Raw genomic sequence first — 18,314 nt, 5'->3', positions numbered from 1 at the left:
TTGCAGCATGTAACACATATTTTAAGAAATATATACTTTACATATTATATAAATGTATATATACAGAGAGTGAAAAAGAAAAAGAGAGCTTTTACAAAGCAATGTGAAAAAGATACACAACCCAACAGAATAATGGCAAGAGACATGATTAGGAGGTTCCCAGAAGATGAGATTATAAAACATCAGATTTGCAAAGATCAAAAGTCTAATAATGGGGGCATCCCTGATGGCGCAGTGGTTAAGGATCTGCCTGCCAGTGCAGGGGGCAAGGGTTCGATCCCTGGTCCAGGGAGATCCCACATGCCATGGAGCAACTAAGCCTGTGCGCCACAATTACTAAGCCTGCACTCTAGAGCCTGCGAGCCACAACTACTGAGCTCACACGCCACAACTACTGAAGCCTGCGCACCTAGAGCCCATGCTCTGCAATAAGAGAAGCCACTGCAATGAGAAGCCTGAGCACCACAATGAAGAGTAGCCCCGGCTCCCCGCAACTAGAGGAAGCCCACGCCCCAACAAAGACCCAACGCAGACAAAAAAAAAAAAAAAAAAAAAAAAGTCTAATAATGGCCTTCCAGTTACTTCTCTGAGGTCTTGTTATTTTTCCCTTCCCTCACTCCTCTCCAGCCACGCTACTTCCTTGCTGTTCCTTGAAGATGCAAGGTGATCTTTCACCCACAGCTTTGTACGCATCATCCTGTGATACTGCCCCAGACAGCCACATGGCTTACTCCCCCATCTCAAGTCTTTGCCTGCCTGACTGCCCTATTTAAAACTGCAACCCTACCTGCCACTACCATAGACACAACATCCACCTCCCCTGCTTATTTCTCCACAGCACTCATCACCTTGTAAAATACTATTTATTTTACTTATTTTTTCTGTTTACTGCCTACCTCTGCAGGGTCTTTATTTTGTTTACTGTTTATTGCCAATATCATGAATAGTGCTTGGTACATAGTAGGTGCTCAACAAATACTTGTTCCACAGTGTTAGTGAGGGGATGGAGAAAACAGGCACTCTCAAACACTGTTGGAAAGATTATAAACTGATAGTCTTTGAAGCACAAATTGGCAATATCTACCAAAATTTAAAGTGATATACTATTTGACCCAGAAAAACCACTTTTAGGAATTTATTCCACAAATATACTAGTATATACACACAAAGATGTATACACAAAGTTGTCCGCAAGCAAAAGGAGTAGTTTTTAAAATATAGTATATATTATTTACTATTCAGTTGTAAAATATGTGTATTAAATCTGTATGTGCCAAGATTTAGTAATGATTTCCAAGGTATAATGATATAAAGAAAAAAGCAACAGAGAAAAGGTAGAACGGTTTGATCCCATTTGTGATTTAACTTTTACAGACCAGGGAAGGGTGTTATTTGTCTATACATTGGTATTTCAAGAAGGAAGCACAAGATACTCCTTTAACAGTGATTGTCTCTGGGGATAGGATCTGGGGAAATATGATGGAAGAGACATTTTTATTATGTATCTTTATATATATCTGATTTATTGCCATGTACTTATACTGCCTTTTCATTAAAGTTTTTTTAAAAAAGTGTATTATAGCCACCAAAGCAGACAGAAACAGACTCTGGAATTTTCATTTAATAGATGAAGAAAGTAAGAGGCAAATAATGGCAACATGTACAAAATAACAAAATTAAATGAGGAGTTGAGGTTAGAAATAAAGTTTCCCTATTAGTTCCAATGCTTGTGCTTTAGTTCCAAGAACATTAAACTTCATCCCAAGTGTTTCTTAAGGTACTATCAGCAGCACAGGGTAACAATAAAACACTTGAAACAAATTCAAACTCATTTTCAGTCACTTCCATGAAAATTAATCTTTTTTATAAAATAGGATGCTAGAGTAGATGATCCCTAGGGTTTTTTTTCCACTCATAAAAAGTATGTCTTTTGTGTTACAGTACTGTCATTAGGCAAGTGAATTCCTTCACATTTCCAAGTATAGCACAATGTCACCTTTTTTGTCTGGTTTTATTCCCATTTAATATAATGTATGACTTCCTTAGTGTGCCTGTTCTTCTGGTTTATAAGTATTATAAAAGGTTAAGGCATTGCATGAACTTTAAATAACACCAGTAAAACATGAATGGAGGTAAAGATCAAAATAAAACCCTACAGAAAAAAATATCACTTACCTTTCTTGAATAGAAGAACTGAACATGTATCGCAAGCAGCAAGCCCACACCTGAGGACTATAGATATGTATAATTCCAGACAGCCAGCTAAAACAAAAAATAGAATTAAAAACTATAGTCATTTTACAAATTAGTACTTAACATCCTTTAGATTATGCTCTTCTCAAGGTAATGTGGCAGAAATTCTTGGCATTCATCAGGAACAGATTAAAGGGCTCATAAATAAGAAATCTATGAACATTAAACCATGCTGATAATTAAGAGGGAGACTATAGACATACATATAACCATAGACAGATTCAGAGACAGAGCACTACTTTCTGTCCTCTTCCACTGAAATGATGGTAAAACTGTGGGAAAGAAAATGGTTAACAATGGAGGTGAAAGCAGAAATCAATTAGAATCAATTAGCCTGCACTAGAAAGAATAGGCTGAATTAGGGGAGAAAGAAGTTAGCAGCCTAAAACCATAGAGTTATTGAGAGGATTTAAGTCTATAATTATACAGGTAGGCTGAAAAACAGAAAACCCTTTTAAAAAAAATTTTTTTTATTATTTTCTTAAGTATTTATTCATTTATTTTGGCTGCACTGGCTCTTAGTTGCAGCATGCAAACTCTTAGTTGTGGCATGCATGCAGAATCTAGCTTCCCGACCAGGGATTGAACCCCGTCCCCTGCATTGGGAGCACGGGGTCTTACTCACTGGACCGCCAGGGAAGTCTCAGAAAACTCTTAATAGATATTCACTTAGCAGCAATAACACACAGCCACTACCAGGACCAGAGCAAAAAGACTGTAAGGAGATTTCGTGGTCCACAGAACATTTCTGTCCTCTCATTTTTTGTCTGCACATACCATTCCCACATATGGGTTCCCTTCCCAGTCAATTCTCTCTTCTATTATCTATACACTTAAAGGTCCAGCTCAAGTTTGCCTTCTCTAAGAAAATGTCCCCTATCATCTCTCTTGCAAACAGTAATAGTGCTCACTGTCTAAATTGTTTATTTCATAGTAAATCATATACTTTCTTATTATTTATCTTTCTATGTGGGAATATTTGAATATTTTATCGCCTCACCTTTAATTATTAATTCCTTGAGGAGCTTTAAATCCCAACACAGTATGAAACATAATACTATTTATAGGGTAAGCACTCATTAAATACTGAATTAGTATAAATTTCTGACTGAATAATCTATCTAAATGTCATTAACCACCAACTCGAAAAGAGATCGCCATAAACACTAAAGAGAATTTCTGCAAAATTGCCTGGCAGTGAATTTTAAACAGTGTTATCCTGAGTCCTGAGTTCTTCAAGATGCCTTAAGGACAGGGGTAGTGAATAAGGTTAAAGAAACAGGGCTCTAAGGCTTCAACTTCAACCAGAAGAATTCAGTTTTGTTTTATATACTGGAATTCTTCCTAAGATTGGGCAAAAATCTTGTTTTAACTGATTCAGCTGTTAAAATAAGAAAGCTTAAGCATCATTAGCATTTATGGTTTTATAAGGTGATCCAAATATTAATGACATATTCATAGTACAAATGATTCACATGCTTATAATATACATTTGAATACATATATGGCTGAAAAGGTTTTCATAAGTAATGCAATACTTACATTCCCACTAATGGGAGAGAAAAAATCTTGGGATCAGATTCCAGCAAAAGTAACAATTTGCGTGTCTCATCCATGGTAAGATATCTAAACAGAAGACATTCATGGAAAAACAATTGGAAATACGCACTTTTACCTAAAAGAGATAATCTGAGTGCTGAAGAAGTATATTTTAGGCAGAGGAGAGGATTCAAATGAATAATTTCTTTTACATACACATGCACACAAAGAAAACAGTTCAAAGTGTAGAAAAATATTCTACTAATTATGAGGATGACATGGAAGAGATTTAATATCTTAAAATTTCTATGTATTAAAATGGTCATTGAAGATTACATACCTTTTGAAAAAGTTTGCTCTAAAAAGTATCAAATTTTAAATCAAAAGTATTAAAATCAAGGCTAACAAGTGCAGAACCAAATAGGTTTCCCTGGGAGAAATGAATTTCCTGTTGCTGGAAGTATTCAAGCATGCAGGTGACTTGACAAGATTGCAACAGATGTGACTTCTCACTGAAGAAGGCTGAATTAGGTGAGGGATATTCAATCTTCCATGTACTATATTCCCCCAACCGCTATCAAAGAATTTTGCAACCATCATGATAGAACCCCAAAGCTCACTTTTCCCTAAAAGGACATTATACTACATTTATACTTTGTTAATATAATATACTTATTACTGACAATAAGTTTTAAGAATTTGATAAGTACAGTACAACTGTCAAGAGTTTACTGTTATGGCTTTAAAACACAAAAGTAAAAACAATGCCATTTGTGATATAAAGTCTTAATAGTATCACTGAGGATACATTTTATTGCTATAATAACCCTAAAACACAAAGATGATGAATTTATCAAGCCATGTGACAATATGATTAAGCCTGAGTTGGCACGAGATTTATGTATCAACAATGACCCTTACACCTGCTTTGAGAGCTCTTCTGCCTTGACAACCTGATAAACCAGCTTAGGCTTTCCATGATTTTCCCAGGCAATTTGGACACACCTTCCTGCTTTCCCTGCACTATATATAAAACCCTATTACGTTTATCCACATCGTGTTTACATGATAATATGCTTAGTGGACAGTAAGTACGGTTTTTTTATATATTTAATGCCAGTGTATAACACAATACTATTCCACAATGGATCCTAATAAATATTAGGGTAAACAAGTGAATGGGGTCAAAGAAAAAGGCAAACGTCATAAATAATTCTAGGTAGAAAGGGGCAAGAGGAATAGGTGATTAGATAGAATACTGAACATCCTGGGTTACTACTGGCATGCCAAGGGGTCACAAAGGAATAATTCAAAGAAAGGTAAATTCATGCTTCACTAGATGGACTCAGGTACTAAGGAAAATAAATTAATTTTTTGGTTAATTTTAACACAAATTTCTATGTACCAATTGAGAAGTATTTTATTACTCCAAGAGAACTAAATGTTCACTTTAATTCAAACACTTTTTAATCACTATCACCTTTGACCATTCCATGATTTTGGAATATAGCAACGCTTTTTCTTTTGTGCCACCCCAACCAGAAAGGTGCTCTGATCAGCATGTGGGAACTTTCTTGCTGTTCCAGGGACACTCTGAAAAGAAAATCCTTTTTCTTATCCTCTTTTGAAGAGGCATATTTGGTAGACAAGACTTGAAGTTGAGTTTACTTTGCCAAACATTTCGAGCTCTAGAGACCTAACAGGAACTAGGGTGGAGTCAGTGGGAAAGGAAGCCAGAAGTGAACTGCTTAGACTTTAAAGCAGTTGGTGCTTACATTGTCTGACTTAGCTCAGTAGACAATGGATAAAGAAAGTGGATGAGGATTCAGGGAAGCAGCCCTGCTGAGGATCAGAAGGCAAGCAATTTGGCTTACATTTCCTAAGAAACTAAGAGTGTTAATAGGAAGCTAGAGAGGATGCTGCTTCAGCTATGTGAGGAAACTCCACCCTCAAGTGGTTGACAATTTGGTAAGCAAGAGTATCATACATTATAATTTAATAATCTCCTTTATCTGCAGTGCTCATTATTCACAATTAAAACTGCATATTATAGGACTTCCCTGGTGGTGCAGTGGTTGAGAATCTGCCTGCCAATGCAAGGGACACGGGTTCGAGCTCTGTCCCAGGAAGATCCCACATGCCGCGGAGCAACTAAGCCCGTGCACCATACTACTGAGCCTGAGCTCTAGAGCCTGCAAGCCACAACTACTGAGCCCACGTGCCACAACTACTGAAGCCTGCGTGCCTGGAACCCGTGCTCCGCAACGAGAAGCCACGACAATGAGAAGCCCGCGTACCGCAACAAAGAGTAGCCCCCGCTCACTGCAACTAGAGAAAGCCCGTGCACAGCAATGAAGACCCAACACAGCCAATAAATAAATAAATTAATTAATAATTTTAAAACCCCTGCATATTATAAATAATTCTCCAGCCTCCATTAGGCTCATTATCAGAAAACTATATTCAGCAAAAATTAACAATTTTTTCACCTTCCTTGGTTATTTATCTAGCTGCCACAGATCTCAGGCATGTAAACTGACCAAACAATTATTTCATATTACGTGAATAACATGAAAATATACTAATGTGACAAATATTTAAAATTTTGGATGAATAGGTCTTTTACTTACCCATATTTATAGGTACCTTGAACTTGAGAAATATTCAGATTACTGCTCAAGTTTCTTGCCAGAGCTGTTGGAATAATGGGGATGGGCTTCACAGGTGTGCATTTAAAGGTATTTGCTAGAGTTACTGCTGCCCAATCCAAGTCAAAATCCACAGTGTCCAAACTCTCCCTGGAAGTGATATGAGCTCTTAGGGAAAGCAGTTTACCACAATCCAAGGAATCTTTGCTACACACATGATGCTGCAGAGCCTGAGGAATCAATATTATACAATTATTTTAAAGCTTTGAAATTTGTCCTTATCTCTGAAGGTTTTGTTTCATATATCTTATATTAATACAATTAAACAATTTCTGATTTGCAACATTTCAATTCTCTTATTTCTTCCATGTGACCAAAAGGTTACATGAATCATTATGTTAAAGCAAAAAAGATTTATATACCAAGCTCCATCATATATTTCCAACCTATATGTCCCAGCAGCATTTTAAACTCTTACTGGAGAATGTCGCTTTCAATAAATATTTATTATGTGGGTAAAAATGGACATAAATTAACTTTGACTCAGTCTCAGAGAATCTAAGGTCCATTCCTCTCCGATTCTTTTCTATTACTCCAAATTGTCAAGTTAGTTCTTCCTCTGTAGTTGCTCATTCAGACTGTGCCCTTTCTGGTCTCACTGCCACCACTCTGCTATAAGCTAATACACCCCCCTCTAATACACACCTGACTACTGCAATGGCCTAACTATTCTGACTTCAGTCAGCCCTCCCTATCACATTAACCATCCCTGATTTAACAGTATTTCCTCTTTTCAGAAATTTTCAATGAAAAACATGGCCCATTAGATAAAGTTCAAATTCCGTAGCCTGGCAGACAAGGCTCTCTATGATCTAAACAAACTAATATTCAAGTCTGAGTGCCCACAAATCCAGCAAAAATCTCCACCCTCAATGTTACCCTGAGCACATGTTGCACTTTGCTATCTTGGTCATGTTGCTTCCTCTTCTGGAATGCTACCCATATTACCTACCTAGGATTTCTGTCCTCAGAAACCATATCTAATTGCATTTTAGGTCAACATCATTTAGTGAGAAATTAAATGAATACCTATTAAATATGGGTTTATTAAAATATAACACAGTACACATAGTTTGATTCTTGTGTTGGATAAGGAATAATCACATATCAACAAATCTCACCTTAAAAGCTGAATTGAAGTCATCTGCATTGTGCACTATTATTTCTCTTGAACAAAGTCCTTGAGTATGAATTGTGCATGGGATCACAAAGTCCCCAGGAAGAGAAGCAGTAGGGGTTCTTTCTAAGCATTCAGGTACCTCTCGACCAGGATCAAAACGATCTATTGTCAATGTCACACTTTCTTCATCTGAAGAACAAAAATAGCAGTTATTATATAGCATGCCAATTATGAAATGTGAAATTAACGAAGCAAGCCTAGATTACAGGAAAGTATTTTGTTCATACTAAGAGTACATTAAACTTTCATTAAAAAAAAATGACTTACATATATATTTATCCACCTGACCAAACTGTAAAGTCTATGATGAGTAGTGTCAACTTTTACTCATCTTCATAACATTGGTATACAGTAAAGAAAATTAGCCAAAGTACATTACAGTAATTGACTGAAACAGTAAACATAAAATCTATTATACTCATAAAAATAATTTTTCAAAGTATATTACCTTCATCTACTGTGAGAGAACCAAGTAAAAAGCATGGCAAGTTTTCTTTATTCTGCTTAGCATGACGACAAGCAAGTCGGATGGTCTTTTCAGTTACCACAAGCTTTGGATTTCTGAAAAATAACAAATGTCTTTTACGAATGTGGTGGATCTGACAGCTTAAAAAACCTTCCTGCCATGAAATGTTGCCTAAGATATAATACACATCTTTTAAAATGTACAGAAAGATCACTGTTGGGAAATCCTAGGGTCAAAGGCAGAGGGTAAGGAGGGCTACCTGGAAAGCAGAATTGCAATAAGCAGACACTGAAGTTATAGTTGTTCTCCAGGCATTCATAAAATTCTTAATTTTATGAATTTTAGGATCAAGAACCTATGAGGCCTCCTGTTTTTGTAAACAAAGTTTGATTGAAATAGTCACATCCATTTGTTTACATATGATCTATGGACTTCAGATACTAGCATTACTGAATACAGAATATAAATACAATTCACATGTTTAAAGAAATATAAAAAGGACTCTAAAATATGAGTAAGGAACAAGATACTATGAAAAAAGACCAGACAAATTTATTATTCTATAAACTGTGTGTATATATTATAAATAATCTTTCACATATATAGCATACTCCCACATTTAAAAACCTAAATGAGGGCTTCCCTGGTGGCACAGTGGTTGAGAATCTGCCTGCCAATGCAGGGGACACAGGTTCAAGCCCTGGTCTGGGAAGATCCCACATGCCACGGAGCAGCTGGGCCCGTGAGCCACAACTACTGAGCCTGCGCGTCTGGAGCCTGTGCTCCACAACAAGAGATGCTGTGACAGTGAGAGGCCCACGCACTGCGATGAAGAGTGGCCCCCGCTCGCCGCAAGTAGAGAAAGCCCTCACACAGAAACGAAGACCCAACACACCCAAAAATAAAAATAAACCCAACCAAATATTTTTTAAAAATCAAATTAAGGTATATGTTCTAAACTACCCCAGGGGAAAATAAAAAAACCTAAATGAACACATTAGATGGCAACTAAGCACAGCTAAAGATAAAATTAGAAGAGCTGAAGAGCAAAAGAAATTACTCAAAATGAAGTAGAGAAAGATGGCAATAGAAAATATAGGTTAACAGACATGTAGAAAATGAACAAGTCTGACAAATATTTAAACTTCCACAAGACACTCTCTGTTTTTGTCAATGATACCACCATTCTCTGAGAACTTAAATACTTTTTTTTTTTTTAATTTATTTTTGGCTGTATTGGGTCTTCGTTGCTGCGCGCGGGCTTGCCTCTAGCTGTGGTGAGTGGGGGCTACTCTTCGTTGAGGAGCACAGGCTTCTCGTTGCGGTGGCTTCTCTTGTTGTGGAGCACGGGCTCTAGGCATACAGGCTCAGTAGTTGTGGCACGAAGTCTCAGTAGTTGTGGCTTGCAGGCTCTAGAGCGCAGGCTCAGTAGTTGTGGCGTATGGGCGTAGTTGCTCCGTGGCATGTGGGATCTTCCTGTACCAGGGCTTGAGCCTGTGTCCCCTGCATTGGTAGGCGGATTCTTAACCACTGCACCATGAGGGAGGCCCTTAAATACTTTTTGACTTGTAATTTTCCTTTAGTTCCTCTATTCAGTTGATCATCAAATGCTATACATTTCTTCAAAACACCTTGTTTCATTCTTTCCTCTTGGTCTCAACACTGCTACACTGCTCTAAACCCTTATAAGAGCTAGCATTTATTGACTACCTCCTATGTCCAGGCACTGTGCCAACTGCTGCTTTACAGCCTGTCTCATTTAATCCTTACAAAAGTACTATGAAACAAGTGTCATATCCCCATTTTATAAATAAGGAAACTGATCCTTGGCTACTTTACTGAGGTCACTTAAATAAGAAAGGGTAAAATCAGGATTTGACCCTCCAGGAAGTCTGACTCCAGTTACACCACCTTAAACCACTACAGAATAAATCTACGTTCCTTGGATTACAGAAAACCATCTTGCATTAGGCTGACTCTAGGGTCTCCCCACTATGATCCATCCTTCTTAGATGGATCCTTCTGCTTTTAGCAAGTAACTTTCTTAAATATAAAATCTCAGTGGATCTCTATTTTCTATTACTTGAAGACTAAGCTTCTATGTCTTTCTTTCACAATCCTGGCCATAACCAAAATATTTTATGTTCCTTCTAATATGGTCTATTCAACTCAAAATCAATCTTCTCAGTGTTCTTCAAAGACACCATGTGGAAACATGACGAAAAACTCAGTTTTTATTATATTTTGTCTCTTTTGAATTCCTATAATACTTAGAACTTTAGATTTGCAGAATATTTTAACTGTGAAATTAAGATTACTTCTCAAAAGCACAAGGAACAGATTTAAGAAGCAGCAGAAAGAATACTTTGTATGAGGGGAGCTCCTGAATAGAAAAGTTTAAAAAAAAAATGGGGTCACTGTAATCACTGCCTTACATATTCTTTTGACTCCTGTTTAACCTGGTTTGATTTGGAAAGAGAAATGTTTTATACCTGTGGTAATTGAGATGTAAGTAGATATAATCTCCAATTGGCATTGGGTTCCAAAGTGCACATTTTGATGGAGGAAAATAGAAAGGCACCATCCTGCTTGAAGAAAACCTTAAAAAAAATTTTTTTTTTAAATCAAAGCACAATGAAAAACAGTAGAAATTTTACAAGAAACAGTTTAACTGTAAATGATAGGGTTTTCAGATTACTTTTGTAATTTTAGAAGACTTGAAAAATATTTTTAAAAAGTAAAAAGGAAAGAAAAATCACTTGTAACTCTACTATCAAGAGAATAAGCACTCAAAATTTAGGTATGACTTTCTGTCCTTTTTATCCTATCCATATATATATTTATATACACGCGAGTCTTTTTAAAAAGAACTGGGAATATCAATTCTATATAATCTTCTTTAAGTAACTGAAAAATGAATATAAACCATGTATTTACATTTAAATTTAAAATTAATATCCATCCTTCTGAACTGATTTCTAGATAACACTTAAAAAATCATGAAAAGCACAAAAACTTTTCAGGGTTTTCAAATTTGGTATCTTGGGCCCTATCACATGAGTTTTTTATGTTATTGTTCTGTGTTTTTTGGGGTTTTTTTTGGCAGTGCCACGTGGCATCAGGCACCAGGGATCGAACCTGTGCCCCCTGCAGTGTAAGCGTGGAGTCTCAACCACTGGATGGACAGGGAAGTCCCACACATAAGTTTAATTAGTGAAGCATCAAAAGGACATCATTAATAATCCCTCCACAAAGATCACGCAAGCAATGTAAAGAAAGGTTTCAATGTTAAATCATATAGGATATCATCACAGAGTTTTTAATCACATGTAATTAAAGCAAGAAAGCTCTGACAGTGAGCTACCTACAAAAGTGCATTTGCATGGTAGTAGATTATGAAATAGTTGAACTGAAAAAATATTTATCATATCATGCACTAAGAATATCTTGTTCTAGATCTTACTTTCATGTTTCATCTGATAAAACTTCTCAACTAAAATATTAGCCCCAGGGACTTTCCTAATGGTCCAGTGGTTAAGAATCCGCCTTCCGATGCAGGGGATGCAGGTTCGATCTCTGGGTTGGGGAACTAAGATCCCCCATGCCTCGGGGCAACTAAGCTCCCATGCCCTCAACTAATGAGCACTCGGGCCACAACTAGAGAGAAGCCCATGCACTGCAGCGGAGGATCCCGCGTGCCGCAACTAAGACCCAGCGCAGCCAAATAAATAAATAAATAAATAATTTTTTTTTTTTAAAAAAAGAAGTCAATTGCAGTAAAAAATATACATATATTAGCCCATTTACTGATCACCTACTATGTACCAGGCATCCTACTGGCCACTTTACATATACAATATTTCTCACCAAAACTGTTCCAGAAACACTTTATTGTCCACTTTATAGATAACAAACTGTAGCTTTTATAACTTGATACAGCAACTAAGTAGCAGAGCTGGAATTTGAATCTAAGTGTGGCTGATTTCAAAGCTTATACTAGTAGAAACTGAATGATGTAGTGCTTTATCCACCACATTCTTAGCTATTTGCTTTCAAATCTTTGTCTGATTTGAGCTCATAATATCTATAAGGATTTTTAATCTCCCTTTTTTGAAATGAGGACACAGTCTGAAATTAAGAAATTTGTTCAAGGTCACAAAGGTAGTAAGTGACCAACTGTCAAGTTATCTATGCCTCTATATCTAATATATTTATTATTTACCAATTGGTGAGAGGCGGTATGATATAAGGGTTAAAAGCAAAGCCTGGAAATCAGCTGCTTAGGTCTGAAACCTGGCTTCAAAATTTGCTGGCTGTGTGACCTTGATCAAGTTATTTAATGTCTCCGTGCCTCAGTTTCCTCAGCTGTTAAACAGAATAACATCAGTATCTCCTGGTAGAGTTATACTGAATATGAGTCAATATATGTAAAATGCTTAGAAAAATTCCTGGCTTATTTTAAGTGCTCAATGTTAGCTATTTCTTTTTGCTCTAAGTAGTCCATTGTACCTTTAAAGCCCAACCTACACTACTTCAGGTTTACTTCCTTGCAGTACAGAGTAGAAATCATTTCAGGTTTAAATATTGGCTATACCATTTACCAACTATATAACTTTGGGTTGGTTCATCTCTCTATGCTAGTTTCCTCATTTAAAAAAAAAAAGAGGGGGATAATAATAGTACCTACTCCTCATGGGTTTGTTGTGAAGATTAAATAAAAATAATGTATGCAAAGTGCTTAGCACAAAACCTGGCAGAGCAAGATTTTAATAAATGCCATTATAGTCTTTTTCTTAATCTAAGGTATACAGGTAGACTTCAGAGGCAAGAGAGACACAAATGCCCTGAAATTGGGTGCAAAATGTTGCATGTATGTATAAAAGTATTTTTCCTTATAGGGAATGAGATTCATGGCTATCAGATATTCAAAGGGGTCTGTAACCAAAAATAATTCAAAACTGCTGCCCTAAAGCCCACAGATTACTGAAAACCAGAGTTCAATAAATGAATTAAAAAACTAGAGTTGAATATACCAGGAATAATCAGTTTAAATCACACGAGTATATTAACTTCCCTAGAATGTAAGGAATGGATTTGACCCAATAATAAAATTAAAGAGAAGAACAGAGGTTGACAAATTTTCAAAGAATAAGAGGTAGCAACAGGACAGAACAGAAGGGCCAAAATTAAGCAAAAAGAATATGATAGCCTCTTTGGGTCATGCTTCCCATTGTCTTCATCAAGAACATCTGGCACAAAGAAAAATAATACAGAAAATAAAGGTAACTCATGGATGCAATTCTAGTTTAGAAGAAAAAAATTCACACGTCAGCATTAATTGTTCTTCTCTGGGGGAGAAAAGAACAATAAATGATCCAAAGAGCCAAATAACACAAGCCAATTTGCCTGGTCCTCACAGTAATGACAAATTGAGAAAATCAGGAGACAGCTGGCAAGCTCCTCCTTCCTACACCACTTGAGTGGGCAAAGGCTTAGGGACATGTAGGAAACTTGATACATCCAATGTGAAATTTTTCCCATCAAGGAATTAGGGTTTAGAAGAAGGAACTCAACCACTTTCCCATTTGTCTAGGATGTAAATAAATATGTATGTGATCTTTAGCCTCAAAAGTTCAGGTACTATTTCATCAATAAAAAGACCCTCTGTGAAACTAAAATAAGGGAAGAAGAAATAAGACTAATATTTACTGAGTGCCTACTATGTCTCAGGTCCTTTAGTTTAGTAATCTTATTTAACCCTTCACAATTATCTTCTGTTAGAGATTACTGTCCCCAATTTACAGATGAGGAAACTGAGGCTTAGAGAAGTTAAATAACTTGAACACGGTCATCCACCTAATAAGGGGTAGAGCTGGGATATGGACCCAGATTTTCCTGGTTCTAAAGATTATTTTTTCCCTTCTATTCCAACCCAAGTTATATGAGCAGCTGTGAATGAAAACATTTTGTAAAAATATTTCTATACCTGGTATTCATCTGGGTCCCTGTGAGAGGATACATAGGCTCCATGATAGTTGGTGAATGATTTACTCAATTTCACATGCTCAGGATCCTAAAGAAGTAAAAAGAATATTACTAATGAGTGACAAAAACGAAAAACAAAAGGAAACATGATTTAACCACATATTAAGAAAATAACAGACAAAGTTAGGTTACTTAAGTGAAGTATCTTCATCCATAATTAATAAGATGAAGTGCCTGTGGATTCTGATGATTTTCATACTTTACAGTATTCAGTATAATTAATGTTAATATTTATTCTAGGCAGCAAAACCCACCAATATATCTATTCATTAAAGAAAGTACAGATTCTGCCCCAAGATCCTTGTATGAATTTAGTGAGCTGGGTAGGGCAGTCGTATTTTGGGCATGAGATTTTGACCAAAAGCCTCGTAATATTCAGAAAACCACAAAGAAGCAAATAGGAACAATTTGGGCCAGATGTTTATTAGGTCTATAATAAAGTCAATGAATCTTCAGTCTTGTGGAGATGGGAGGCAAATGCTGCATACCCACAAACTAACTTGTATCAGTGCCAAGTCAGTGGTGTTTCTTTGGCTCCACATACCTTCTCTGGGTAATCTCATCCACTCTCAATTGTTTCCACACCTATCTGTATATACCAAACTTTCGGCTTCTGCCTCTCTTTTGAGTTTCAAGCCCATATTTCTAATTGCCCACTGGATATCTAAATCTAGATATTATCTAAGCAAAATACAAACCTCAAAGTCCTTTCTTTACAGTTCATTATTTACTATGTCTTTTTATTAAATCTTAGAGTTAATCTTTAGGCCCTGTACATTCTACTTCAATTATAGCAAAAATGAATTGTTTAAAGCAAGATAAGGAAGGAGAGAGTTATTCATGCTGGTGCAGAAGTCATTTAGAAGAATTTTTTAGTTAAAGTCAGAAGTTGGAAATATTTACAAGAACAAAATCCTATTGAAAGTGCCCTTGTAAGGTTGATAAAAAAAGTCCCTCTTAGAGGTATCTGGACGTCACACAGCTTCCAGGCAATGCATGTTTTAAACTCTAAAGTCCTTCTATGCTACTTGGTTGTCATGGATAACAATATTCAGATTGATAGTTGTAACTCTAGGAAGTAATAAAGTGCCGTTTTTCTTCATTAAACAAAAGAGTCTTAAAACTCCATATTTGTCTGCTCTTCCTTTATGCATTAGGGTAAAAAGATAATGTTGACCTACTTCTCATTGTAAAAAAACACACGAGACAGTTTATTCTGACAGTAACACACAAGCAATTAAAGCTAGTGAAACATAACACATATACCTAGCAAAACATATTCTCCCTGGATAATAGAAAGCATCAAGTCATCCTTACCTCTTCCTTCCTCCCTCTTCCCTGATGTAAATTCTGTCTTTCCATCTCTGCTACCTGAGTTCCTGACTTCATCAGCTCTCACCAGATTTACTGAAATGTCCCCACAGTGCTGCTAGAAGGGTTATTTCTATATAAATCTGATCAAGTTATTCTGCTTGAAGAGTTGATGGCTCTTCTTTATGTACAGAATAAAGGACCTTCAAAATCTGGCCCCATCCTATTATTCCAAACTTAACCCCTATTCACTCCTCCAACAACACAATCAAAGTGAACTACTTGCAGTTCGCGAGTATCTTTGCATACAGGCTGTCCCCTTTACTTGGAAAGTTCTGGTAAACCCCCAGCATCCTTCACAATCCAATCCGAATGTCAACTCCTCTGTGAAACCATTTCCTAGGCACCATGGTGGTGTTACTACCGCCTGTGTTCACATACACAGCATTTTCACGCTTTGTTGTTTATACATTACTTCCAGTAGACCACGAACTTCAAACGTTAACTGATTCCTTACTATGTAGCTGTCCGAGCACACAGGGCTTTAGTCAAGAAATTTTCACAGTAAAAACTTTAAACGGCACGTTATCGATTCCAAACCACGTTCACACACCTACGTACAAACGATTCCCAAGGAATTCATGGTCCGCTTAATCTGTTTCTCCTACTAGCTTCCCTTCACTTCATTAGTCCAGGCTCCTGGAGGCCTGAACCCACCACTGGGCCCTGAGTGTTGCCCACCCTCCTTCCTCCCGTCCTGCTGCCGCTCCTCAGGGGAACCGAAGCACATATCCCCACTCACCTCAACCTCCGCCGAGTCGAGGTTTGTTTGTTGGGCCGGAACAGAGGTCGGCCCCAAAGAGCGCCTCCGCCGACTCCGCCCCTTCTCTGGGACGTTGAGGTCGCGGGAACCCGGGCGGCAAACAGAAGCTCGCGAAACCGAAGTCCGCGCCGCGCCTGCTGACTGGTCAGAAGCCCAACCCGTCAGGGAGCAAGGGCGGTGCCGAAGGCCTCACGCACGGTCGCCGCGACACCCTGGCGCTCCAGCCAATCAGCGCCCCGCACCGGTCCCATGCCGACCAATCCCAAGCTTCCGTGGAGAAAGGAGGGCGCCACCCGCGATCCAGGATTAGATTCCGGAGGATTTAAACACTTCAATTTCGTCAACTGTTAAGTTCCGGGGTGGGGCGGGCTTTGCGCACGCGCAGTGAAAAGCCCAGCCTGGCGGATGAGAAGATGGCAGAGGAAACCGGAAGTGCTCGTTGCCCTGGTCCTCGCTCGGCGTCTAGAAGCGTACCAAATCCCTTGATTGGACAAAAAGAGAGGGGAAGTTAGATTTCTTCCAGTTTCTTTCCTAAGAATCGTCCCTTCCTCTCAATAACATAAAAAAATTTTAGTTCCTTCCTGTTTGAGCAGAAAGGAACGTGACAAATTTATAAGCCATTTATACTTATCTCCACAACGAAAACTGGTATTATGTATGATGTATGGTATTGGTATTATATATAGTATTGGTATTATATATATAGCATATGGTATTAGTATTAGTGTGATGATTTATAGTTATCTCCACAAGTATCGTTGGTAATTGAGCCTTCTCCATTATCGTATTTGACTGTCCTAACAGTCAACGTAGGTATTACTATGCCTATTCAACAAGGGATCACACAGCTAGTTATTGCAGAGTCCAGATTCGAAATGTCAAATGTCACTTACGTTTCTCTAGACTTTTGTTAGTTTCTTGAGCAATGTGGGAGTGTCTTGAAGTCTGCGCTGCATTTGTAGGCTGTCTTGTTCTGAATATGCATCCACCCTTTTGACAGAGTGAAAACACCATCCTGAAAAATGTATCAAACGAGCCAAGAAATACATGCTCCATAGAGTGTCATTCTCTGCTTTCCTGGAAAAATTCCTAGAATCTAGGGCACACATTTTAAGAGAAATGCTGGTGAGTTCTTCAGCTCTGGTGTGAGAACAGGAAGAGCCTTAGCCAGTGATGCACGTCTGACAAAGTTGGCTGACCCAGTGGGGAACTCCGGAGCAAATATTGCCCATTGGAGGAGTCCCACATTAGGCAGAAATGACGAGAACCCTTGCTGTGCTCAGTCATTGCCTGGAGCTTCCCATAAAGAGCAAGCACAAAATTAAGGCAGATCCAGAAGACCATAACAAGAGGCTGTCAGCTAAGTGTACTCTGTGCAGCTAATTGTCAAGTTCTTTCTAGAGAGAGATACAGGTGGCACACTTTGATGGCTGCCATGCTTTACATTAAGTGCAAAGGCCCTGGGGTGAGAGTTTCCTGGCATCTTCAAGGAAGAGCAGGAGGCCAGTATGTGCTGAGCAAAGTGGGTTAGAAGAGTATCAACAGCTGAAGAGGGAGGAGGTGTTGGTAGATCAAATAAGGCATTATAAGGACTTACCTGCACTCTTCAGTTAGACTGGAAGCCAATGGAAGATTTTAAATAGGAGAATGACAAGATCTGATTTTAGGTTTTAAAAGCATTACTATGGTTGCCACATAGAGAATAAACTGTAGGGAGCAAAGGCAGAAGCAAGAAGGCCTGTCAGAAGGTTGCTGCAATAATGTAAGGGAGAGATTGATGGCTTGAACCGCAATGGAGGTGGTGAGAGGTTGCTGGATTCTGTGTATATTTTGAAGGTAAAGTCAACAGAATTTGATTACAGAGTGAATTTAGGATGTAAAAGAAAAAAACTTTGTGTGGGCCCCTCATGATTTATGTTTTCTTTTAAGAACTACTTTAAAATATCTGAAAGAGAAATTGTAAGATGATATGAATTAGACAAAAAGGAA

At 37.8% G+C, this 18,314-nt stretch overlaps 1 protein-coding gene across 3 annotated transcripts in view; it reads right to left on the bottom strand.

Moving 5' to 3' along the window:
• STIL (STIL centriolar assembly protein) overlaps positions 1-16,363 on the bottom strand; it is a 54,021-nt gene extending 37,658 nt beyond the window's left edge. Inside the window, exons 1-9 of one of the 3 annotated variants that reach the window (XR_003794474.1) lie at positions 15,591-15,685; positions 14,133-14,219; positions 10,639-10,746; positions 8,129-8,241; positions 7,622-7,809; positions 6,628-6,670; positions 6,423-6,486; positions 3,796-3,879; positions 2,176-2,262 (exon numbers count right to left, since the gene is read on the bottom strand). Coding sequence is in view for 2 of the 3 variants with exons in the window: in XM_029228989.1 (XP_029084822.1) it covers positions 2,176-2,262; positions 3,796-3,879; positions 6,423-6,670; positions 7,622-7,809; positions 8,129-8,241; positions 10,639-10,746; positions 14,133-14,176 (872 nt within the window). In the remaining variant the exon portion in view is untranslated. Of the gene's footprint in view, positions 1-2,175; positions 2,263-3,795; positions 3,880-6,422; positions 6,671-7,621; positions 7,810-8,128; positions 8,242-10,638; positions 10,747-14,132; positions 14,220-15,590; positions 15,686-16,304 lie in introns of those variants that run through there. The other 2 variants (XM_029228990.1, XM_029228989.1) reach the window with 2 other exon arrangements.
• Between the last annotated feature and the right edge of the window lie 1,951 nt (positions 16,364-18,314).

This window comes from Monodon monoceros, unplaced genomic scaffold (genome assembly GCF_005190385.1).
Source record: "Monodon monoceros isolate NGI ecotype Baffin Bay Population unplaced genomic scaffold, NGI_Narwhal_1 Super_Scaffold_18, whole genome shotgun sequence".
NCBI classification, from domain to species: domain Eukaryota; kingdom Metazoa; phylum Chordata; class Mammalia; order Artiodactyla; family Monodontidae; genus Monodon; species Monodon monoceros.
This window is presented reverse-complemented; position numbering and strand designations above follow the sequence as displayed.